Consider the following 24,816-nt stretch of genomic DNA (forward strand, 5'->3'; position numbering starts at 1 on the left):
TTTCCATTCAACACAAGAGCTGAATTTATTTCCAACACCAGGCAGCAATAAGTTCCTAGAAGTCTAGGGCTAGAAATCAAAGTATCTTGTAGTTTAAATGCCCAGCTGCAGTTGTAAAACCACCCTAGTTTATGACCTATCCTTTGCTCACACTTTTGCTTTTTATGTCCATGTTTAGCCCCCTAGTCTTTATTAGGAGTTTATCTGCAGCATCAGCAGATAAAGTCTTACTGGACTAATACCAACCAAACAGAAACAATGGCTAAAATAATATCTAGAAGTGCATAATTGACTGAAAAGAAATTAATTTCTAGCTTTTCCTCAAGTATAATTTCCAGTTCATGGGCTAAATTCACTAAGAACATTGAAAACTTGCCCCCAGGGCTTTGGCATTAAAGTAATCAATGTGTGTACTTGGCCCAGAATTGCCTGAATTTCAACTGCTGGCCATGTACCAAACTGCCTACTCTCTGGAACCAGTAGGTTCATTGAAGCCTGATTCCTGCCCTAAGACTACAAATGATTTCCAGAGAAAGAAGGCCCTTCCTTTCTCATGAGGCCTTATCTTACAATTAGCAATCATAAATCACAGATGGCTTCTTATTAAGCCAGATAGCATAGGTCTTCTCGAAGCCCAAGTCTATAGATGGGAGTTCTACTAGTCCAGGGGCCACTAAGCTCACCTAGATACTGTTGTATTTTGTAGGTAATTAAAGAATGATGTTGTCCTGCTGATTATTTATATCTTTGAGCTCAGCTCGTTTAGAAAGAATCAAAGAATCATAGAATAGAATCACAGGATCTTTGATAACGTAAAAGATCTCTAAGATCATTTAATCGAAGCATCCACCTACCACCAATTTTGCCCACTGAGCCACATCCCTCAGTGCCACATCTCAGTTCTTGAGCACCTCCAGGGACGAATCAGTAGTTCTACTTGATATTCCCACATTCAACCATAACTTTATCATAAATTTTGAATAGAAATGTGTTTGTTCTTAGAGCCCCCATTTCTAAGGTGATAAGGCCAACACAAGTGATTGCATTTAAAAGATAGATGTTCGCTGCCACAGCTGCATGGGAAAGCTTCAAAATATAACTCAGCTGTAAACTGCAGGCTCAGAAATGCAAATAAGGAATCTACACTTTATTACTATTACTTCTAAACCTTGCAAGATTTGAAAGGTTGGGGTAGCAGCATAGCCTCCAAGGCCAGAAATTATCATGTTTAACTGCTAGCATCTAGGAGTACTTTATGTGCTGTGCTTGCAAGAATGCCATGTAATACATGGTCCTAGACACACTAGTAGGTTATAGCAATATTTTGGCCTCCCTGGAGGCAGACACAGTGTGATCTTGCAGCCAAGGTGACAGAGCAGTTGGCCTGCAGTGCCCAGTGTCCTAGCAACAGCTTGGCCTGGCCCAGCCGCCATGTTGAGGCCTGAGGCAGGCGCTGTGGCATTGCCACCCTCTGCGGTAGCTGTGGCTGCCATCCATCGCCTGCAGAGCCTGGGTGAGCGTGCGTGGGGCTGCTGGGGCACCTCCAGATCCCCAGGCAGGATGAGGCTGTGCCATGTGTGGGAGGGAGGGCTGCTCTCCCTTGGATGTGGCCCCACAGCCTGGTGTGAACGGGAGCAAGGAAAGCACCAAGCCTCAGCATTGTTTGTCATAAATATCCTCAGATATTATGGTTCCTTCCTGCAGCCTGGTTTGGGGTTAATATGGGAGACATAAAATCCAAAGAAAAGAGTCACTGCAAGTGTTTGATGGAGACGAGCTATGTGTAGGCCGTGTGTTTCTAAATGAGATGGCTGCCGTGGTTATTAATGCATTTCCTCCTTGTCTTTTTGGTTTTGTTATCACATATGTGGCCATCTGGTTCCTCTGTGGGACTCTCAAGACTTTCTGGCAAGCACATAAGTGAAGATGTCTAGGGCTTTTTCTTCAAGGCTTTGGTCATGGCAGGTGATGTGAGGCAGGTGCTTGCGGTCCCCACAGCTTCTGAAGTGAGCACATGGCATGGTGTGTGAAGGAAGGACGTTTTAAATAGGCTGAAAGCACAGATTCAGTCCTTTTAGGCATTGAAAAGTTACAAGCTCTTGAATTATCTTGAATGCTATTTTCTTTTTCCTGGGCTGTATCAGACAAAAATCAGCTTATGGAGCTTTTGGGCCTTCTTGGAAGACAAATGTGACCAATAGAATCACATTTATCACCTGTGAAAAATACAGTCTGCTTCTGAGGTAGCTGAGTGGATTACAGAGATGCAAAATGGAAACAATTCAGCAATCAGCAATTTGGTGCAAAGGCCTTTATGAAGGAGATGGAGCAATGACTAAAAGCAGAATAAATTTGCTTTAAAAGGAAAGATTAATCATCTTGCAAAAGAAGGATTGCTCCAAGTGTAAGCAAGGAAATTGAGCTAAGAGTAATAAAGTTTTCTAGAGAAAAAGCACTAAATAATCTAAATAGCAAGAGACAAATTTCAAACAAGCTTTATCTGGCTCTGAAGTATTCCTTTGAGAAGCAGGGGCAGACAAGTATTAAGGCTGAGCAGTCCCAAAGGATGGATTGCACACACAGGGACGTTGCCTCTGGTAATCATTTCCAATTTCCCAATTTCAGAACATTCAAAACTTTCCATTGCTGTCAAATCTGTTTAACTGTGATGGAGAGTTATTCTTGTCTAACAAAACTGGTTTCTTATACAGAACCAGGATTGGGCACAGCCTGTGGTTATAGATATGTGTCGCAAAACATTCACTTCTGAAGGCCTCAGCTGTCAAACAAAGGACTGTGTGGAACAAGGATCTGAGCTTCCCCATTCCTTATGAGATTTGTTGCAGGGCATCATCTCAACAGCTTCGTTTCAAAGACTGTACAAATATAAAGTCCCTAATAGAGTTTAAAACCTAGAGGTCAGAAAAAAGCACACACAGGTGAGCTGAATGTCTTGGGGTGACATGAAATATAGTATGAGACCTGATTTGATGTAGAAATACCCCACTGAGTTAATGTCTGTGGTCTGCCCTGCTGGTCACTGCCAGGTGCAGTGCATCATGTGCCATAAGGACCAAGTGTTTTGGAGGAAGGATTGCAGGTGTGGGAAAGCACTGGCTTTATTAGGCTTAAAGAAGATGGAAAGCAAATGATGTTCTGTTGTGTGGAGGGGATAAACTGTGACTGGTGCTGTTTTGGAGCAGGAAGTTTGTGCTTATGGTTCTGAATGGGAGAGGTCAGAAAGTGGATAGCTGATGTGTTTTGCATGTCACTTTGATTTCTGTGCTGCTTTTAATAAGCTTAAGGGTTTGATAAAGAGAAGGGTTTTGACAGTGATGGAGGTGGCATCAGACAATGACTCGTGGAGCATAGAGTAAGAAAAAACAGAAAGGCTTTAAAAAAGTATCAGACACACAAAGTAATCCAGAGGGGCTCTGAAAGGGGGATGACTTAAAGCACTGCAAAAATAAGGCTTCACAAGCAGAACTTAAATTTTAATATGGCTTTTAGCTTTTACTTCAGCTAATAACCTCTCTCAAGGGCTGTTTTAAAAGATGGTTTCCACAGAATTTAACTTGGAGCCATTTTAGGACTGAGAACTCTATCAGGTCCCATAGCCCTCATGTGCCCCCCATGCATCTGCCTTTTCCCTGCACCACAAGGAGTGTGGAAGATGCTGACCTACTTTAGAACAAGGCGAAAGATATTTGGCACGTAATTTTTGAGCAAATCTTTCTCTTTCAGAACTATTTTTGCAGAGCAGTAAATCAGAATTTGAAGTTTAAAAATGATCCATTTTTATTTTATTGTCTTTTGGTGTTGTTTTTGTTTGGTTTTTTTTTCAGAAAAATATGTGAAAAATGAAGACTGTGTGTTCAATGGGGAAATTGTGCAGCATCTTGAAGACACCATTGCTGCTATTAAGAAATTGGTAAGAAGAAAATAGTACTTAGTTTGAGATGTATAGCAGAAAATTAGCTGGTAACCACAAAATCAGTCTCCAACAGTTGTAATTTTACATGTGTTCTCCTGTGTACATTATATTCTACTCAAGAGAGAGGTAGGTTGGGTAAAGTTGGAGGATGGAAGCAGGTGGTGCTTTAACAAGTATCTCCATTGGGTATATTGGGTATATCCATCAGTAGGCTTTGAATCAACTATTCAGACCAGCGCTGTGTTAGCCTTATGAGATGAGTGTTTTATATAACATGCTGAACTCATAAAGCTGTTTTCTTTTTCACTGCTTCAGCTAATTGAGGATGTAATTCATATGAAATTAAGAACCTCTTAGACATTTATTTTACATATCTAAATATTTCATCTTCTCAATGAAAGGCAAATAATTTATAGTCATGCATATAGAATTTGCTCCGTACACAGCAAAATTTAATGGTGTCTTTTCTTCCTGCATTGTCTTTGCTGATGATTGTAACAGCTAGCAAAAATGAGGAGAAAAATAGGTTTGGTTTTATGCATACGTTGCAATATCAGCATCCATTTAGGGACTGATTTCTTTCCCCATAGACTGGGGGGCGAAGGTGGGGGCTTTGTCAATCCACCTGAAATTCTCAGTCACGTGAATTTTGGGATTCAATTGCTTGAGGGCTCCTCCCACCATTGGTTACCACCACTGGTTACCTTCCTTTTCTCTTGCTGTACCATCACTCTAAAGGTGACCCTTCTCATACCACCAGCTGTGAACCAGATGATGACCTTCTGGTGTATCTGAAGGCCAGCTATGGGCTCTGTTCTTCAGCACAGCTTTGGGCCATGAGGAAATGAGGCTTTTCTGTTGCACAAGTGACACCCTGTTAAACAAGTTATTGTTACTTTGAAGACTGAAAGGACGAAAGAGAACAAGTATGAGCAAGGAGGATTAAAAAAATGGTCTTTAAGGAAGAAGTGCTTTTTCACCTGTTATGCTTGTTCTCACTTGTGGATTTGTTAATTGACAGGAAGAAATGAGAAGGAACACCATTGAATGCCTAGAAGAAGAGACTATAAAGAACAGCAAGCTTCGCTTCAGATTGCACAGTCTTCCAAGAGAGATTGCTGCAGAGATGGCAGGTAGAACCAACCTCTTTCTCTGGAAAGAGAAGAAAATTGAGTTTTCTGTGCATGTAAATGATGTGAAGAATTCTGTGAAATAGAAAATAGAACTGGCAAATGGCTGCCAATAACTTATTAATGAGTCAAGATGGGTGTTTGCTGAGGTGTGACTCTGTAAGGGATTATTCCCTTGTGTAACAGTGAGAGATGTCTTCACTGAATACCATGCACAAGCACTAGAAGAACAACAGGAGAACTGCAGCATTCATTCCAACTGCAGCAGTGCCACAGCTGTTCTCTCATTCTGGTGATGAGGCACTTGAGTGCTCTGTGCTGCAAGTTCCTTTCTTGTGAAGTAGGATTAATAATGATGTAATAAGAAACGCTACTTTGGGTGGGGTTCATCTGACCAGATGCCAATCAAGTGCCTCCTACAGCTGATGGAGAGAAAGGAGCACTTAGCCATGATTCATCTCATGTGGAATGGGTGTTTAAAGCAAGACAGAAGAATCACAGACTTGAAGTACCTTGATCTTTGGCTAAGAAGAGATGAAAATAGATGAAAATGAAGACTGAGATTTCTTTCTTTCTATTTTCACCTTTAAGATGCCCGAGGCATACTCTGCTAGATCTCATAAGTTCTTCACTAGGAGAGTGGTTAAGTCCTGGAACAGGCTGCCCAGGGTGGTTGTGGATGCCCCGTCCTTGGAGGTGTTCAAGACCAGGTTGGACGGGGCCCTGGGCAACCTGATCTAGTAAAGGTGTATGTTTGGTGGCCCTGCCAGGCAGGGAGGTTGGAACTACATGATCCTTGAGGTCTCTTCCAACCTGGGTCATTCTGTGATTCATCTGCCTTGATTTAGTGGGCATGGGTGGTGGGTTGATGGTTGGAATAGATGATATTGGTCATCTTTTCCAACCTTAATGATGCTATGATTCTAACTGCAATGTAAGCACAAAGGTCAGTGGTCAAGTAGCTGATCTAGATGAGTAATGGGATTTATTTATTTACAGGAGAAGCAGTGGAGTTGGGTTTGTTTATCAGGGTAACCATGAGGCTGTGTGATCAGCTTTAGGCTCATTGGGAAACAGCAGAGAGTTTTAGTGGAGTTACTGGAGTTTTCTTTTCCAGCTGCATTTTCTGTTTGTTGATTTGTTCCCTCACCTTCTCTCTGCCTTACAGCATGGTTGCTGTGCAGGTAGCTGGCTGTTTATACCAGCTGCTGTTTTTGGGTGGGTGGTTGTGCACTCATGTGACTGTTATCTCAGAAGCTGGAGAGATGTGCTAGTACAATGCCCATGCACAATAGAGCTTTATCCACTCAGCCTCTTCACGTGGGCTCTTCAGTTTCACACAGCTATGGCTCTTCAGGGAGAAATGCTGTTGAATTCAAGCAAGGTGATCCTGCTCCTTCTCTGTGGCTGCCAGAGCTGCTGGTGCAGATGTTTTTCAGTGTATATTTATCATTTTGCTGTATGCCCAGGGAATTTAGTAGGCATATAGTATGAACAAGAGCAATGGCTCTCTAAGAACACAGCAGACTTCTTCTCGTTGATAAATGATGATGACTCAGGGAAATTGTGATGAGACTGAAATGCTGAAATAAAACCTGATTTAGGGGATGTTATTTCGTTAGTGCCTTAGAATCACAGCTATTCCTTGCCAAGTGACAGTACTTATAGCTGTGGGTCCAAGATTATGAATCAATCCCTTTATGCATTATCTCAGCCATGCTTTTTTGCAGCTAAGAGGCTTCTGTGTGTTTTGTATTTATTTTGTAGCTCTTGTTGCTGCGTCACGTGAGTCTGGTGCTGTTAAGATGAATCAGCTGCAGTCTGCATTGAAAAACATTGCTTATGAAATTGACTTACTGGAAAAGAAGCAAGCCCTTTGTGAAAGGCAGAATGCTGCACTGTGGTACGTATTTATCTGAGCAAGGAAAAACATACTGGCAAGGTGATTAAGGCGAACAGAAATGTGATGAAAACATGGTGAGCAGTGCTTGTCTCTCACCCCTGCAGCTCGCTGCAGTGTTTCTAGGCAACTCTGTGCTGCTGCAGCATCAAGCCTGCTTCTCCAGATCTAGTTTCTTTAATATCAGAGCCTGCTTGCTGCTGCCTGAAACCCTGATAAGCTTGGCTGGGGACAGCTGGCTGCTGCCTGGCTTCTCACTTTGGCAAAGGAGAGTTTTCTCTTTCAATGATTTATGTTAAGGAAAGACTGCAAAGATCATAATTTTTTTTCCTAAACTGAGAATTAAAAATGGGAGGAACCCTAAAACTGGATGATCATTATGGTAGTTTTCAACCCAGATTACTCTATGATTCTGTGAATCAGTAACTGTGATAGAGGTCCCTCTTCTTCTTCAAGAGGTACCCAAAGATGACAGAGACTCGGTAGATGATTCTTGTTTTCTCCCCCAGCAGATTTCGTGTTACTGTCACCCCCTGGTAAGCTGCTATGGAGCTGTTCAAAAATAAACCATAACATGTTTTCTTAGGGGAAGTTTTCTTTCTCCTTTCGTTTGGTGCTTGAAGGCAGACCTTCCATTTTTAATGAACCTTATGGAAAATAATCCCACTGCAGTCCCAGGCTGGATGGGTTGTGAGCAACCTGCTCTAGAGGGAGGTGTCTCTGCCTATAGCAGGGGGTTGGAACCGGATGGTCTTAAAGGTCCTTTCCAACCCAAACCATTCAGTGGTTCTATGAAAAAGTAGAACTTTGAGAAAGTAATAATATAAAGAACAGACAGCTGTTCCATTAGAGTGAAGTGTCTTGGTCTTAATAACACATGCTGGTGAATGTTGTGACTTACAGTGGAGTCTGAGTTGTCAACATATGGATAAGCAATTAACATTTGAAGCAGTGATCAGTAACAGAAGACATTAATGGTTTGGGTTTTTTGTTCAGTGAGGAACAAAAGCGCCTGAAGAAACAGCATAAAGAAAGAGTGCACTTACTGAACGAAAGGATGGCAACGAGAATTAGCACAAATGTGCTCTTACTTGAGACTGATCGTAGAACAAGAGCTATAGAAAGAGAACTAATCAGTGCAAAAGCAGCATTAGAAGAACTGCAAGCAAAAATAGCTGAAAGAATGAGTCAGCTTGAGAAAGAGATGGAAGAATGTGATGAAAAGGTAAAGGTTTTGAAATGCCCTGAGAAACTGTGCCACATGCTGTGTTTGGTTTTCTATTTGCAGCTAACTTAAGTCTCCACAGCAGCCAAATACAGAACTGACTTGTTGTAGATGTGCTTTGTCTGTGTGTGTGTAGGAGGTTCTTACGTGCACACACAAACACACACACATTGAAATTGCACGGTATATAAAATCCATTTTCTATCAGCTCATCTCATGATGTGTCTGTATCGGTCCTTCTTGCTGCGTGTGCGACAAATGATTGCTGGGACTGCATCCCTTCAGACACACTGCTTAAAATAAAAGTGCCTATATTTACCACCAAACTGTGAGATAAGGTTTTACTGGTTTTTATATCCTGTCCTACTTTCAGTTGCATACATTTGGTATCCTTGCTTGTTAAAAACAAGCAAATAGATTAAATGAAAGCTTGGTCATGGAAATTATATCTCTGCAGAACAGAACTGTAGCAGCGTTCCCGGATGGTATAATCAGGTTCCCACAATGAAATAAAATCACATGAGCTCTTGAGACATCATAGAGTCATAGAATGGCCTGGGTTGAAAAGGACCACAATAATCACCCAGTTATAACCCCCTGCTGTGTGCAGGGTCACCAACCAGCAGCCCAGAGCCACATCCAGCCTGGCCTTGAATGCCTGCAGGGATGGGGCATCCACAGCCTCCTTGGGCAACCTGTTCCAGTGCATCACTACTCTCTAGGTGAAAAACTTCCCTGTTATATCTAACCTAAACCTCCCATGCCTCAGTTTAAAACCATTCCCCCTTGTCCTATCACTGTCCACCCTCATAAGCAGTCATATCCCCTCCTGTTCAGATCCACATTTGCATCATCTATTAATTATCATTTCTTTTTCATCTAGGATTTATTCCTTTGGTACGTAGCTGTGGTTTTTGCAGAAGGTTATTTTCTGCCAGCGTAGCTGTTGTGCTCATTTAATTTTGAAAGGCTCCAGATGCTTTCATATAAATTTTTAAGCAACGCATCGCGTGTTACTAAGAATGAATTAATTGTGCCATTTTTTAATGCAGAACAGAGAAATGAAAAAAATCCTCGACGCTCAGAAGGAAAAAACTTCGGCAAAACAGCGCGAGTTTGAAAACCTGAATGTAAAATTATCAGACCTGCAACATCTGATCAATCTGAATTCCACAGTAAGTTCAATGCAGGATTCTTGTGGATCAGTTGAAAGATCAACTTTCAATTCCATAATCAGTCAAAGCGAGGGGAATTTAGAGTAAACTGCAGTCTACCTTTTAAGGATAATAAGCTTACGTGTTAGCTCACTGGATGGCAGATATCTGTAGATAGATGTAATAAATACGGCCTTATCCTCTGTTTTTTCAGTGGACAGTTGTTGTTTTGAGTGGGAAATCTCAGACTTTCTAGAAAATATTAGAAGAAAATCCCATTCAGATGTTACCAAATCTTGAAGATCAGCGGCAGGAAAGGCGTTTGTTGTCTGGTGGGTTGCTGTTGTTGTTTTCTTAATGTATTTTATTTTGGCACAGCCTGTTTTATCTTTTATAGGCTATACATAATGAGAAAATTCTCATCGCAGAACTGAAAGAAAAGAGGGAACACTTGGAAAAAAAGATGGATCTGAATAAGGCAGACATGGTGGCAGCTGTGGAAAAGAAGTAAGAATTCATAAATCCTTTGGTCTGATCTTTCTGCTGAACCTGCATCAGTGTTTTCAGTGGAAAAGATGACACCAATATTTATGATGAAGCAGCCAAATTCCATCCTCAATGTAGCGTCACCCAGGGTAGCTCCTCAGCTGCTTCCCCTCTGACTCTGCCACTGGTTGTGTGAAGGTTTTATATGACTGAAGGGGATGGGGAAAAATGAGACTTTCTGATGGTTCAGTTTTGCTGTTTGAACTCCTTTTGCTCTCCAGGATGAGCTAAGAACCCATACAAAGAAGAAAATAGGAATTGTGTGAAATTTGGGGAAAATTATCATTCAGAATGTTAACTAATGTTTTTCTTGATGGCAGCACAAATCCATTAATGACTTCATGCAATGAATACTGCCATTAATTAACAGTGTAATTACTGTAAAGAAATGAGCTGCAGCCACCATCTGGTCATGGCTTTTGCTTCTGCAGACAGTTACAAATTGCTTCTCTTTACACTCTGGAGTACCAGTAGGAGGATCTGTGCTAGGCACCTCATCCATGCTCATGTTTAAAGGGCCTAGAAGTAGTTGCAACTTGGTGAATGACCACAGACTCGTGGGCTGTGGTGAATTTTATAGCCTCATTGTAGTAGTGTTGTCCTTCTGTTCTCATTCTACTGAATTTCTGAAGCTGTTAGATGATATGGATGTCTTAATGCCCTTCAAATTGTTCATCCTTCATAACTCATTCTATTATTTGATGAAGCAGAGAAGTTAAGCAGCTGAGTTAAAGAAAGAATCTGGCTAGTGTATTTTTTCCTTCACAGTATTTGGCATATTATCTCAAAGCCTGCTCAGTTTGGGTTTTGCCTTCTATACAAAAGGACAGCCTTGTGATATCTGCTCTTCCTTTGTGTTAGCACTTCTTTAGGTCAACTCTTGTTTCTTCCATGACTCCCAGTTTGTTTAGGAGATAGTCAAAGGAAATGAGTATATATATATATATATATATTATATGATTGGCAGCCCTACCTGCAGCAGGGGGGTTGAAACTTGATGATCATTGAGTTCCCTTCCAACCCAAGCTACTCTATGATAGCTTTTAATAATCTTGTGTTAATACTCACCTAATATGTCCGAATTGTCTTTGTTTGATAGAAATCAGGTTGATTCTGAGTTTCTGCTTTTACAATCACAAATTGTACAAGAAAAAGAGGATTTTGATCAGGAACTTGGAAAGGTAAGAGATTTTTATTCTGGATTAGAACTTTTACTAAGCCAGGTCTTGAAACAGTCAATCAGACCTGTCCAAAGTGGGATATGAATTGTTTTAGGTGCTTTGATTTGCCCATGTGTTTATGTTGAGTGGAAACAACCATGTAGAAGATGCACAGACATTTGCCTTCTACTCTGCTTAGGCTCTGAAGGCAGTGGTGAGATCTCCTCTTTAACGAAGACCATGGACAAGTGTTATGATACTTCAGGGGGTACTGAGAGCTGGTGTAAACTTGAGGTTGTGATCTTGTGAGCTGGGATGCAAGAAACCAGGGGTTGTGAGACTAGGGTGTTGATTTGGGAGAGAGTCCATTTGCAATAAGAGAATGGGACAGACTGATGTATATATAAAGACTGTAGTGAGATCTGTTTACAAGGATGAGATTGGTATCCTGACTTGGAAATCTGGGTGTGGAATTTTCACAGTGATTCTTGATGATTTGCTGCATGCTTCTTTATGTTATTAATTTATATCACCTGTGTGGTAAAGATAACTAGCTGTGGCACTCCATCTGCTGATTCTGTGAAGGAAGTCCTACTACCTGAGATTATTGTTATGCAGACTACATACGTCCATCTGGAGATGGTTTCTGAATTAAGTTCACAACCTCTCTATATGTATGTATATCAGACAAGGTGACCACCCATTAAAAAGCTGGGGCTCTTAGCCTGGAGAAGAGAAGGCTCTGGGGGGACCTTATAGCAGCCTTCCAGTACCTGAAGGGAGCCTACAGGAAAGCTGGGGAGGGACTTTTATATGGGAATGTGACATTTGTGTATGTTGATTACATATATGAAGTCAAACTCTATTTATTTAGAAGTCCTCTGGGATTTTTTTTGGTGAAAAGCACCATAGCAGCATAGGACATTATTGTAAGGTAAAACAAAGACAGAAAGAATATTCAGCTAACATCTACAATCTTTATTTGTAGGTTAATGAATATCTACAAAATGTTGAATGCCTGAATAATAAACTTAAATTGGAAAACAAAGCTGTGCGCCAAAAGTTTGAGCGAGCGCTGGAAGAAGAACAATACTGGGCCAGAAAAAGAAATGAGATGGACACAAAGTAGGTTTTACCTGTCAGCTTTGGGATCCAGATATTTTGTCATTTTACAACTAATGCTTTTCTTGCCATGCACTGAGACCACGTTTCTACCAAAGGATCTAATTTTTTTTTTTTCTGTTAGATCATGGACTTTATCTGTTCTGTTAAATGGAAAGCTTGAATTTCTAAAAAATCTCACGATGAAAACGAATGACCTGGAGGAGGAAACTGAAAGTCTTAAGGACAGCCTGTTGTACGTAATCTTTCAGTAACAACAATAGTAAATCATTTCAGTCCCCTTCTTGTTGGTTTGAGGTATTCTGAAGTGGAGCATCTAATAAGGAACTTAGAAGGGTTTACAATCACTACCAGTAGGCTGGAATTAAACCTCATACATTGAAGAGGACAGCTGCCCACTATCCTAACTCAGTCTGTAGTTTCTTATCACCAGGTGAGGAATATTCAAATAATGAAGGATGTTGTAGCAGTGTAAAATGTAAAGATTCACAAACATTGATTCTGACTGCCAGCTCATGCCTGTAGTACCAGGCCTTAGACTAAACCATTATCCTTTTATGGTGGTACTTGAGAAAATCTACATTTATTCAGAGAAAGTGCAAAGGATCAGCCAGTTATGTCCTCCAGACCCAGCAGAGTCAAGTATTTTCATGCATTCTGAGTTTTCTTTGCCACCAATTGCCTCATTCAGCACAGCTTTCTTGTAGTGTGGCCCCAAGAGGCTGTTAATGTGGTTTCCCGGCTCCCTCTCTAAATCCTACTGAGGAACATTGTGTTAATGCAGTGCTGTCCAGCTTATGTATATAATTATAGATAAAATGTAAGAAAACATTCGCTTGCCTCCCTTTTCACGCTGAACATGAAAATGTATAATATGTTCACCCTGCTTTGTAGGGAAATAAGTACATTTCATTCTAATAGGACAAAGGAAATACTATTGCCATGTAAATATGGAGTGCAAATAAATTGCTGAAGAGGAGGTCAACTTGTAGAGCAATGTAAACAAAATCTACAGTATAAAACTAAATTAACAAGATAGAGAGGTGAAATAGTCATCAGATGGTATCTTGACACTAGTTCAGTATCTGAAGTAACAAGAGGAAAGGAAGGGGTGTTGGAGCTTTCTCTCAGCTATTAGTTTCAGAACCAGAGCTCTCTCAGCTTTCTCTCAGCTATTAGTTTGAACCAGACCACATCAAACACTGCAAAACGTCTTAGAAAAAGGGATTGAAAGATCACTCTTTCCCAGACGCTGTCATTCTACTTCTTTTTGTTTTGTTTGTACATGGTAACCTTGTTCTCTGGATCTTCACTGGTCTCCTCGGAAGCAGCATCTCTGTCCATTTAGCCCAAATCATTTAATTTTGGGGAATGATGAACAGACGTTCCCATCAATTTTGGGTTTTTCATCATTTTGAAAGAATTACTTAGGACTACAGTGTGCTACTACTGAGATATCTTAGAGTGCTGCTTTGATAAAGTTTGCATTTGGAACAATAAAACCTTTGGAAGAAACCCCAATCCTACTTCTTTGTGAATCCTTCTGGACTTAAAGCAGGTGCTTCCTATCTCCTTTGAGTCTTGAAGGAGTAAGAATCACTCATCTCACACCACCAACCTTTTTTCCTTGTACTGAGCTCCCCTAAAATACACCGAAAGCACATAAGAATCATGCACTTTGATATTAACTCTCTTAATTTTAAATGGGTATTTTGAAAAGCTCTGCTAAAAATCTGAAGGAAAGTGCTTGTAAATACTCAACACTGTTTCTGAAAGCTTCTCTCTCTTTTTTTTTTACATCCACAGAACAACCAAGGAAAATAATGCAAAGGAACTGGCATCTCTAGAGCAAAATCTGGAGGCAGAAAATAAGATGAGGTAAGATGAGAGACCGTGTGTATTGTATCCTTAAAAACAAAGGTGTAAATTAATGCATTACTGCCCTTAGCTGCTATTATATCAGAGATATAAAACCAAAGCCTCCCTATGTAAATATCCACTGATAGAATGACAGTAGAAGAACATTTCCTCAAATATACGCTTTGTTTCACTTGAACAGTCCCACTGTGCTGCCAAGTGGTGAGAAGCATTGAACTTACCATGTAAGTTGGTCTTCATCATTATGGCAGTAAATATCCTCCAATATTTCATAAGCTTTTTTGTATTTACCAGGATAGAAAGCTGTGAAAAGATTGGTTGTTATTTCTTATTAATTTTAAATGTAATTAACATCCATTGGTCACTGAACTGAATACTTACATCATACTTTTATCTCCATGATGCAATAATGCTGTTTTTGCTTTTCCCCTCATTAAAATGCCATTCTAAATTCTCACTCTTTTGATAAATAAGAATCTTTTATCTGACTTCCAGTATGCGCTTTCATGTCAACAGCTGTTCTTGTATCAGTGCTATGCTCTGTCCTTCTTGTAGTTTACAAGCCCCAGGGATTTATGAACACAAAATCATGTCCCTTCTAGCTTTTCAGTTTGCTAAGATAAATTAACCAAATTATTTAGTCCAGACGTAACAGAAGACTGCTTGCTTCTAGATTCCTTCTCTGTATTCAGTACAGGGACACTTTTAAATAGAAACTCATAGGGGTTTTTGTGTCTTTCTGTGCATCTTTTCTAGATTCTGTCAGGATCCCAGGCTTCCAGCTGAACTCCTTTGATTGTAGTCCTTTCCCCCCCCCCCCTGCATTCATGGTGTGGTTGGGTTGAAAGGAACCTCACATGCCCCAGGCCCACCCCTGCCAAGGCCTGGCTGCCCCCCCCCCAGCTCAGGCTGCCCAGGGCTCATCTATGGCCTTGGCCACCTCCAGGGATGGGGCACCCACAGCTCTGGGTAGCAGTGCCAGCACCTCACCATCTCCTGAGTAAAAAATTTCTTCCTAACATCCAACCTAATTCTCCCCTCAGTAATATAAATAAATATTCCATATTCTCAAATTACGCTTGCTCCAGTAATGCTGTGTCCAGTCATGTTGTGTCTCCCTTCACTGCTTTTTCTCCAGTTTCAACTTATTTCTGTTTATGATCTGTCACTAGAGTGATGCTTCAGTGGAGGCTACTACTGTACTTAGCAATGCAAAGCAAACTCTTGGAAGAGGAGAATATAAGCAGAAAACGGAATGAAAGGATAGAGGCTGGTGAGAAAAGGAAAGCTGAGCTACTTAAGGAGGTATGTTAAACAGCAGGTATTATAACTCATGGCATTCAGTCATACAACATGTTAATGCTATACATTCACAGCAAATTGGTAACTCAGTAGCCTCCAAGGGGAAGTGAATAAGCATGTTATCAGGTCTAAAGGTTTTCAGTATCTAAAGGTCTTAATCTCTCCGTCCTTAGAGGTATTCAGTAGCCATTTGGACATAGTCCTGGGCAGCTGGCTCTGGGTAGCTCTGCTTGAGCAGATGGGATTGGACAAGATGAACCCCAGAGGTCCCTTCCCATGTCAGCAATTCCGTGATTCATGATCCATGATTTAAAAGCAATTCTTTATCTCAGCAGATGTATTTCCAGTGCAGATTACTTTCGTTTTGTTCTGATTGCTTATTTCCTACTGGTTCAGGTAGACACTGTGTATTTCAGAAATCCCTGTCCTTTGTTTTGTTTTCCATTATGAGACCAAAGAGCTTGAAAAAGAAATTCTTCGGTCTGAAAACCAAATCAAAGCGCTGACTGAAGAAGCACGTAAGAAAAAAAACGATTACAAGAGTTATAATGAAGATTTTACTAATAAAATAAAACATCTAGAGGTAAGCTTTGTGTTTCTTTTGATGCTTTGTTTTGTTGTTGTTTTTAATTAACCCCAGGTCAATTTCTGGTGGATGAAATGGTCCCATCCCATACAGAACTGGTAGTGTTTGCTGTATCGTGATGGAGCTGAGCTCAGTAGTTATTTCAAGACATTTTTCTCTCTCTCTCTCTGAGTATGAGCCATGCAGAGCTTTGGGAAATTTCAAACTCTTCAGCAGTCTTTGGTACACAGCGTATGTTCCGTTCCCAGGAAAACTCTTTAGTTCTTGATCAACGTTCTGATTGGAAATGGGATAAATCAGATGCCAGGACTGTAGGAAGTGTCTGTATTTATCACCTTAGAGAGGTATATTTAGAAAATGCCTTGAGGATCCTCCTCATTTTTCTGGTGGAGAGGTTATGTATTGAAGGTTCAGTTCTTAAAACAGCCCCATGGGGTAAGACGCAGAGCTGATCCTCCCAGGAGCCTGTCTTCTGCAGTATCAGATATAGAACCAACACAGAACTGCCCTTCTTTATTGTCTCCATGATAAATAACAAGTCAGAAACTTCTATGGATGGAGACAGCATGTACATTAAGTAGCTTTTGATGGAATTTTATGCTATACTGGATAGAAGAATAGAAATTCTTCTATTACTGATTAGTAACTTTGGTTTACACATACGTTTATCCTTTGTAATCACTGACCAAATAGAACAGAGCTCCCAAATGGCTTGAGAGTGGCCTGCTCTGAGTTTGAAATTAATGTTTATTTTCTTCAATGTCTCAGGTGGTAGAACAGTGTGAGTGCTGATCACATATGCAGAAGACAGACACAATAAGGGTGGGAGCACCCTCTACAGTGCAGAACTGGAATCACGAATGTTTTTTAACAAACTGGAAGAATAATTGAGGGGGAAGAAAAGAATTCCTTCAATTAATGTTTCTTTTCATTGAAGGATGACATCAAAACTGCAAGTGAAAATCTTCTTAAAATAGAAGAGAAGTTAAAGGCGAGCATGCTGACTTTGGAAGAAACCCAGAAGGAAAGAGATGAGAAGCATACAGAATATGAAGAGCTGAGGAAATCATTTCTAAGTAAGTGTGAAGTACCTCCTCAACACAGTAGGACTTCCACTTGCTGTTACTGCAGTGTGCCATAGCACTTTGTCTGCCTGCAGCTCAGGTGAACTTTGAAACAAGTTTTAGCTGAGCTCTTTGCAACAACTAGAATCCATAGACATAGCTATAGCATAAACATGGAGTATCTTTAAATGCCAGACCAGTTAAACAGCTCACTTACTGATATAACCTAGTTTTCTTAACAGCAGCTTTACCTTAAAATTCAGTCATTGCGCTGCCTTAAAAACCCTTTCTCTGCTTTGCAGAAAAGAAAGATGAAGAGTTACAAATCCAAAGAGCCATTGAGAAATCAATCAAGACTACTGGGACGCTCAAGGAGGAAATAGTAAAAGTTTAAAACTTAATCATACCACTTCTGTAACGTTTCCATCACCAGCTCTACTTTCTCTCAGGCGCTATGAGGCTGGGGTTGGAGAAAATGAGCTGGGGCTCAGGGTTGCCATCATCTCTGTTGCTGTGTTTCTGCCTGGTGGGGCGCCTCAGCTTATAGCCCAGCTCATACTGAATTGCCTTTAGGATTGATTTTGTATTGCCTAGGCACATGGGCAGGCCAAAAAGAGACTAGTGAACTAAGGCCATTGTGAACCTGCTCTTATTCAGATGCTTGCTACTGCTAGGGCAGTGTCCTGTAAGTGAGCATCCCTCTCTGTATTTCTTTCTCTTTCCTGGTGAGATACCCATCTCAGCTGTTACTTAGAAATTACTGAACGAAAGGTGTCGTGTTGTAAAAATCTCTTTTCACTTTATTTGGGTACAAAACTCCTGAATAAAGGTCAGCTAACAGTGAAGAGTTTGTTATTTACAGCTGGAGCTACAGAAGCAATTGCAGATCAAGCGTGATGCTGCCGTCAGCCAGATGAAGCATCAAACTGAGAGTATGAAGTTGCTGGAAAGAGACATCTATGAGATCAACAGGAAACTTGACATTGTGAACATCGAGAACTGCAGATTCAAATCAGTGAGTATATTGAAGCTTGATAGTGCTCGTTCTCAATCAGAAGTTATCTGTTCATTTCTGAGGGAGCCAGCCATGGAAATGCAGAAACACAACCACCACCACAGGGCAGACTTTGTCTTTTAAAGGACTGGATGTGCTGTTGTGTTCCCAGTACCCTTCCTCATTTTATCTGGAACCATGGATGTAGTCATACTGTGTTGATTTTGGCAACTGTTCAATTAGCAAGATGAAATGGATGCTGTCAAAAGAAAGCTCATCCAGAGTACTGCAATTAACCTTTGCTTATCTGCAAGTCCAAGTTCAGCTTCTAGATATCAGGAATAAATTCTTTACTGTGGGGCTGGTGAGACACTGGAATGGTTGCCCAGTGAGGCTGTGGGTGCCCCTCCCTGGAAACATTCAAGGCCAGGCTGGATGGGATTGTGAGAAGCCTGGTCCAGAGGGAGGTATCTCTGCCTATAGCAGAGGGTTGGAACTGGATGATCTTTGTGGTCCCTTCCAACCCAAACCATTCTAAGATTCTTCTTGCTGATATCTTTAGAAACACTGAAACTGCTTGAAATTCATTTAGAAAAGTTACAAACTGTGGCAACTATTCAGTCGTGTTTATTTTTTTCTCCCAGTGCAATGCGCAGATGAAAGAAGACATCCTGGCAATGAATGCTGAAGCAGAAGTCCACCAGTCAACGATAGTGAAAATTCAGAATGACCTGGCAATGCTTCGTGGTAACGTTACTTACAGCTTCCCAACGAGAAGTGATATTTCAGGGAATATCTTTCAGTCCTTACAGAACAACCTACCATAGTTTAACTGTTGACTCTGATACAGGTTTACTTCTGGAGAGATGGGCAGAGGACAGCTCCATTCAGAAGGTGAAATTCAATTCATTTCATATTACAAATAGGGCACTGCCTTTTGTTTAACTTCACAGTGGGGCACAGTATTAAACCTGTGTTTTCCAATGATCTGAACCTTCCTGTTTTTAATGCAAGGATTGGGTCATCAATGGAAAACTTCCTGCAGGGCTATTAGTTGGGTGGCTGGTCCAGCTGTGGGAAAACAAGATGATTAAAGCTTTCTCAGCATAATTTTGAGGGAAAGAAACGTTCTACCTCATGTCATTGCAGGAATTCCTGGAGAACGAGCAGGAAATTCTGAACGCATTGGCAGCCCTGGTAAGAAAAATCCAGCACCGAGAGGAGAAGATTGGTGACATTAACAGCAGGGTACGGGATAGTCTGGAAGGACTGGATGCTCTGTTTGAAAAGAAAGCTAGAATGGACAATGATGGTAAGATGCACCAACACTTTTTTACTCTTTGTTTTTCAGTCCTAGAGGAGTTTCATTCAGTTGGTTCATCTTTAATTTCCACTTTTTAAAGGTTTGTTGTCACACAGGGGCCTTAGATGGACACAAGCGAAACTACTTGCTTTGGTTCCTTTCTTTAGCTCTAAGCCTATAGATTTCTGCTTTCCTTCTTGGTTCACTGTGTCCTTGTTTGTTATGACTCACAGGTTTGGTCACTGCATGACTGCTTGTAACAGAAAGTAGTTTCTAATTGTGTTGTGGAGCTGATAAGGGCTGTGGCTATTGAGGCTGCTTTGAAATGGTTGGGTCTGGGTTATATGCCAGGAAGAGGGAATGAACAGAGGAAGGGAACTGTCCCAAGGAGGAAGCCAGGCAGAGGAGGGGAGGATGGTGAACGTGTAGCAGAAGAGCTCCCTGCTTCATCTGAAGGGCCATGTTAGTATTTACTTCCTGGGCTGGTTTTCCATAATACGTGAAATCCTTACATTGAAATAAATACAGATAAGCACAGTACAGTTCAGTACTGCAGCTCTGCAAAAGGCTTCTCCCACCTGCTGCTGCCCTGTCTGCTCACATTCCTACACAGTGTGTATTGATGTGGCAAATGTGCAAATATAGACAGACCTGAATGTGGATAAAGTAAAACAGACCAACGCAGGTCAGCTTTATAAATGGTATTTTAGCACATGGGGTTTAAGGCCATACTTTCACATGTCTGCAAATGGCATTTTCTGCATCTACTGAACCTTACAGCACTTTTCCTCTCCTTTCTCCTACAATTAGATGCAGTTAAGAATAAATGAGGAAAAGCTCAAGATATTTTTTGGAAGACAGAAGCCAGCATATGGGATGAGGAAACCAATGCTATGTTTTATTCAAACCCCCCTCATTGAAATTCTATTCCAAAGGTTGTGTTGCTTTATTCAAACACCACCTGAAATCTTACATTAAAAAAATAAATAAATACAAGCAAAATACTGTATGAGAATGGGTCTGAGGCTTTTGTGCATATGCATTATGATAAATACAGACAATTCCTTTCATCCATACTAGACTCTGTCTTCTTCATAGAAGCAAAGGCTTTTAATACCACAGTCTCATTCAGAAATGTTTCACCTGTACACAAATAACTTCTTTTAAAACAGAAGCTTTCAAATGCATAACAAGCATTCGAGCTGTTTAACCCAGATCATTAGGACAGCACTGTTGGCACAAAATCCTTTTAATGTCCATTTCCACCTTCTGAGAGTATGCGTGACGGCTCCGTGTACTTTGCTGTCATCAAGTAGAAGATGGCAGGTGCAGGTACCAAGGCAAGTAATGGGAGGTCTTGCTCAAGATTGTCCAGTTTGGGAATGGAGATGATTCCATAGGCATGAAGCAACCAGTGGCTGAAGAGGACAACAAGCCTTTTCTTCCTGACGAGAAGATCCCTGAAAGACTGGAAAATACACACAATATTCTGTTAGCAGGATGTACCTCATATTTAAGACACAGCACAGGTCACACACACAGACACTGCACTGAGCCTTCTGGATTCAAGGCCTTCTAGCACACAGCAGTTTCTCAGTGCACCACAAGAGGGAGCTCTCATAGTAACATCTTCCAGCTAAGAGAAGTCAAAGGAAGAAGCTTCTAAAACACTACTGAGCAAATCCAAGTGACAGTTGTCTTTAATCCTTCACGTATTTTATGAGAAGTTCCAATATAGAAAACACGTTTACCTACCTCCACTTCAGAAGCAGACAAGTACACAGCCAACGTAACCAGAGACAACACCAGTATGATGTATGGAAAGGCATAATCTAAAGGCAAACAGTAACCAGTTAGTTTATAGGTTAAAAAATACAGCATGATGCATTTCAGCAGAGATTCCTCCATATAACCAAGGGTGCAGAGCACACTAAGCTCACCCACCACCATCACATCCAACACATACAGCAATAGGGATCAGCCGGGCACAACTATTCAGTGCTTCCACCTAAGGTTTTCAAATGTAACTTTTGTCAAAAGCAGCAGACACTGGTATTTCCTAGTGAAGGGACTGTACACATAAATCACTAACTGGTAAAGAAAGGTAAAGAGAAAAGCAGTCAGGCTAAGTGGGGATTTTGTTACACAGTTCCCTCCTTGTGAGAAGTGTGCTTGGAGCTAAACCAGAGAGTAACTGAGCTCCACAAACTTACACTTAAATCCACTTCTGAAATCAGATGTGCCCTCATTCTGAATTAACATCCCCTTGTACCCTACTCTATGCCTGTTTTCATAAAGGGACGGCCTCTAGCAGCACAGGCAGAAGGCAAAGCAGTGTTGGGCTACTAACAAGGAACTCATTCACATGGCACTTCTCATAAACAACAACTTAAGCAACATCCTCATCTGTGAAGCAAAAAGTATCGTATTCCTCCCCTCTCTGCTGCGCGTCATTTGTTAGAGTGCTTATAGGTAGGTTTCTTAGTGCTAGCAGGAGAGAACTCACAGAGCAGGCCTCCTCCAACTGCCTGGAGCACGGTGAGGACTGGGAAGAAGTAAAGTGCCGCATAAATGCTTTTAAATCGGTCGGACTTTCCTAAGCCACAGGCAATTTTCTTAACCAGAAAAGGTCGAAGTAGCATCATCAGCACAAGGCAGAAGGCGTAATATATAAACACAATCGTGTACCTGCAAATGAGAGAGAGAAATTCCTTACAATGCGCAGTCTTGTTTGTCCTGCAGACTCAACTGAGAACCAGGAGATTTGGTGTTAGCCAGAGCCAGCTGTAATGTACAGTTGTTAGGAGGGGGATATGGAGACACAGAACAGCAGAGTGATTTTTCCTACAGGAAATGGCCAAGATCCAACAAATGGGGATAAAAAAGGAAGTCTTACATGCTTCACAGAGGAATATCCTAGAATAGGCCACCTTTGGTGTGATGCTGTCCTGCTTTGCAGGGAGTTTGGACTCAGTGATCTCTGGAGGTCACTTCCAACCCCTACAATTCTGTGATTCTTTGGTGGCAAGAAGGAAGCTGATCACAAACTGCTCTCTGTAATACTTCTCTGTCACGTTTCCCTGCTGCATGCTGAGGATGCAGCAAGAGGAAAACACAGGAACAGAGACTCTATCCTCACCAATTCAGAAAACATCATTAGGTACTAATGTGTTTGACACACAGAACAGCTCAGTACATGAAAAGTTTCGAGGGGATTTGATACTTATGGGTACAAGCCAGGTATAAAGGAACATGTTCTACAGCTTTGAGAAGAGACACAGACAGAAACAAACATGTATGAAAGGAAGTGAGAGCTCTGAGCATGGAAGAATTTATACTCACAGGGGATAGACTGCTTCATGAGTGCAGTGCACTGTAGTGATGTAATCAGGACTCGGGTTGTAGAGCATTGTGTACCAGTCTGAAAGCTTCTTCACCTTGCAGGAGCGGATGTGCAGAGAGCCAGCGGGGTCACTCACCAGCAGAGTAACAATTGCTGCAATGCTGCACTCAAACAAGGCAGTGATGTGCTGCAACAGTGCACTGGAACTGCAGAAGAGAGAGACATTTACTACTGTTGTGCTATCACTAAAGTAAATCTAAATGCTGACCGTAAAGCATAAGTCCAGAGAGGACAAAACCTTCTGCAGCTGTGATTCATTGTGACCAAGGATAGGACAAAGCCATATGAATAAATCAATAAAAAATATTCAGTATTTTAAGCTGAATGTGAAAATTCATTTTCCGTATCTCGGATGACGCAGTATGTAAAGTAACTGGAAATCATTCCAGTTTCTAAAATGAATGCTTGCTTTAGTATGGACAGAATAAAACAGTATCAAACCATCAGGAGAAGCATTCTCCTATGTATGTGACCTGATGCAAGGAAGCATTGCTTTCTAGGAAGGCACAGGCAGCTGCTTCCAATTGGAAGCATAAGAAGCAAATATCCACAGCCAAAATAAAGCACTGCTTTCTTCATTGTGCCCAATACTTCACAGAGCTGAACTACCTCCTGCTGGAACAGCACAGCTCCTCAGTGCTCAGCCTTGAGATACAAGTAAATACAGCACAAGCATCCCATCAGGTGAAGTCTAACAGTGCTCACATCGTTGCCATGTCAAAGGAAGCAGGAGTGATAACAGCACATCTGAGAGCCGAGATGGGCAAGAAGGACCCAGGTCTCTCTCAGAAATAAAAACCCCATCCAACTGCCCTGCACTGCTGTATTGGCTCAACCAACAGGTGCTCTGCAGAACTGCTCAGTCCATTATGCTCACGGTTACAAGTTTACTTTTCAAGTAACATAACTGAAGGAGGGATTTACTGACCTCTTTTTGCCTGAATACCACTCGATAAAGAACCAGTGCAGGACGAGGGGCAGCATGGCCATGAAGCCGAGGTACAGCCAGTCGTAGCGCTCTGGGGATCCCACACACTCCCGGCAGATCTTGTTGTCATCAGTTCGTTGACCTCTGGGACACACCTACAGGAAGCAGGGATTGACTGAGACACCGTGACCCACCAGGAACCCGTCACAAACCAGCTGGGCTGCGCAGCCTGGAGAGGAGAAAGACTCAATAGGGGCCCTTCAGTATCTAAAGGGAGGAGGTAAGAAAGAACGGGGGCAGGGCGTGCTGTGTTAGGACAAGGGAAAACGGTTTTAAATCAGAAGTGAGATTTAGACTCTAAATAAAAGGGAAAAAAACAGAAAGTTTTGAGTATTAACAGGACAGGAAGTGTATCATATGTTTAAAGAGTCAAGACAGCAGCCTCAGCGATGTCTCTGCCTGCACTCGTGTTCTCCCCATCACATTTGAATGCACACAACTCGGGATGGAGCCGCCGATACGAGCCGGGCCGGAGCGGTGCCGCCCGGTGCGCAGCGCTTACCCCGCAATCCCCGTAGAACTCCACGGAGCCGTTGACGGCCAGCACGACCCTGCCGCAGTACAGCCCCAGGCAGGCGGGCTGGATGTCCACAGCTGCGGGGAGAGACAAAGAGCCGCCCCGTTACCGCGGCGATACGGCCCGACCCCACCAACCCGCCATCACAGCCCGGCCCGCAGCCCTACCCGAGCGGAGCATCCCGGCACCACGCAGCACAGCCCCGCACTGCTGACACACTTCCGCCTGCGTCACTTCCCCTCCGCACAAACCCCTCCCCATCCACAGTGTCACAGTATCACAGTATCACATAGTGCGGGTTGGAAGGGACCGTAGAGATCATCGAGTCCAACCCCCGGGATTCAACAGAGCCTCCTGTAGCACAGCGGCACTGCTACCATTGTGCCACAGGGGGATTCGAACCGAGGGCCTCCGGTGTTGCAAAGTGCCGTCCTTAACCTTAACCTTAACCTTAACCTTAACCTTAACCTTAACCTTAACCTTAACCTTAACCTTAACCTTAACCTTAACCTTAACCTTAACCTTAACCTTAACCTTAACCTTACCCACAGCGCCACCGGGGCGCACTGTGTTGCTCCGCCTGTTGGGCGGGGCTTGTAGCACAGGGGGC

The 24,816-nt window shown here is 42.0% G+C and overlaps 2 protein-coding genes across 7 annotated transcripts; one reads left to right on the forward strand and one right to left on the reverse strand.

Annotated features, from left to right (window-relative positions):
• The first annotated feature begins 1,389 nt into the window (after positions 1 to 1,389).
• LOC107315416 (coiled-coil domain-containing protein 175-like) lies at positions 1,390 to 20,307 on the forward strand. 5 transcript variants are annotated; one of them, XM_015865774.2, is made up of 20 exons: positions 1,390 to 1,513; positions 3,846 to 3,931; positions 4,956 to 5,067; positions 6,832 to 6,967; positions 7,961 to 8,189; positions 9,242 to 9,364; positions 9,741 to 9,850; positions 10,989 to 11,070; positions 12,038 to 12,174; positions 12,296 to 12,406; positions 13,978 to 14,049; positions 15,222 to 15,354; positions 15,803 to 15,934; positions 16,875 to 17,013; positions 17,304 to 17,383; positions 17,864 to 18,016; positions 18,640 to 18,742; positions 18,846 to 18,889; positions 19,145 to 19,307; positions 20,109 to 20,307. In XM_015865774.2, exons 1-20 carry the CDS (start codon positions 1,432 to 1,434, stop codon positions 20,126 to 20,128), a joined length of 2,247 nt encoding a protein of 748 aa, XP_015721260.1. In that variant the 5' UTR covers positions 1,390 to 1,431; the 3' UTR covers positions 20,129 to 20,307. The 5 variants fall into 5 exon arrangements, with proteins under 5 accessions (XP_015721260.1, XP_015721262.1, XP_015721261.1 ...); XM_015865775.2 differs by lacking the exon at positions 1,390 to 1,513 and adding an exon at positions 3,042 to 3,235; XM_015865777.2 differs by lacking the exon at positions 1,390 to 1,513 and adding an exon at positions 3,242 to 3,373.
• On the reverse strand, positions 20,176 to 24,813 carry JKAMP (JNK1/MAPK8 associated membrane protein). 2 transcript variants are annotated; one of them, XM_015865781.2, is made up of 7 exons: positions 24,752 to 24,813; positions 24,192 to 24,283; positions 23,630 to 23,784; positions 22,641 to 22,847; positions 21,805 to 21,986; positions 21,054 to 21,130; positions 20,176 to 20,766 (listed from the first exon to the last, which is right to left on the reverse strand). In XM_015865781.2, exons 3-7 carry the CDS (start codon positions 23,689 to 23,691, stop codon positions 20,548 to 20,550), a joined length of 747 nt encoding a protein of 248 aa, XP_015721267.1. In that variant the 5' UTR covers positions 23,692 to 23,784; positions 24,192 to 24,283; positions 24,752 to 24,813; the 3' UTR covers positions 20,176 to 20,547. The 2 variants fall into 2 exon arrangements, with proteins under 2 accessions (XP_015721267.1, XP_015721266.1); XM_015865780.2 differs by lacking the exon at positions 24,752 to 24,813 and adding an exon at positions 24,374 to 24,478.
• Positions 24,814 to 24,816: the final 3 nt, after the last annotated feature.

Source organism: Coturnix japonica, chromosome 5 (assembly GCF_001577835.2).
Source record: "Coturnix japonica isolate 7356 chromosome 5, Coturnix japonica 2.1, whole genome shotgun sequence".
Lineage (NCBI taxonomy): Eukaryota > Metazoa > Chordata > Aves > Galliformes > Phasianidae > Coturnix > Coturnix japonica.

What these genes read in the sequence shown, in the direction of transcription:
- LOC107315416 (XM_015865774.2), top strand. Translation starts at nt 1,432, where the DNA reads ATGTTGAGGCCTGAGGCAGGCGCTGTGGCATTGCCACCCTCTGCGGTA. An exon ending in CCATCGCCTGCAGAGCCTGG is followed by an intron (nt 1,514 to 3,845) that starts GTGAGCGTGCGT and finishes TTTTTTTTTCAG; the next exon opens with AAAAATATGTGAAAAATGAA. An exon ending in AGCTAGAATGGACAATGATG is followed by an intron (nt 19,308 to 20,108) that starts GTAAGATGCACC and finishes TCCTACAATTAG; the next exon opens with ATGCAGTTAAGAATAAATGA.
- JKAMP (XM_015865780.2), bottom strand. Translation starts at nt 24,467, where the DNA reads ATGGGGAGGGGTTTGTGCGGAGGGGAAGTGACGCAGGCGGAAGTGTGT. An exon ending in TGCCGGGATGCTCCGCTCGG is followed by an intron (nt 24,284 to 24,373) that starts GTAGGGCTGCGG and finishes CTCTCCCCGCAG; the next exon opens with CTGTGGACATCCAGCCCGCC. An exon ending in CATGAAGCAGTCTATCCCCT is followed by an intron (nt 21,987 to 22,640) that starts GTGAGTATAAAT and finishes TCTCATTTGCAG; the next exon opens with GTACACGATTGTGTTTATAT.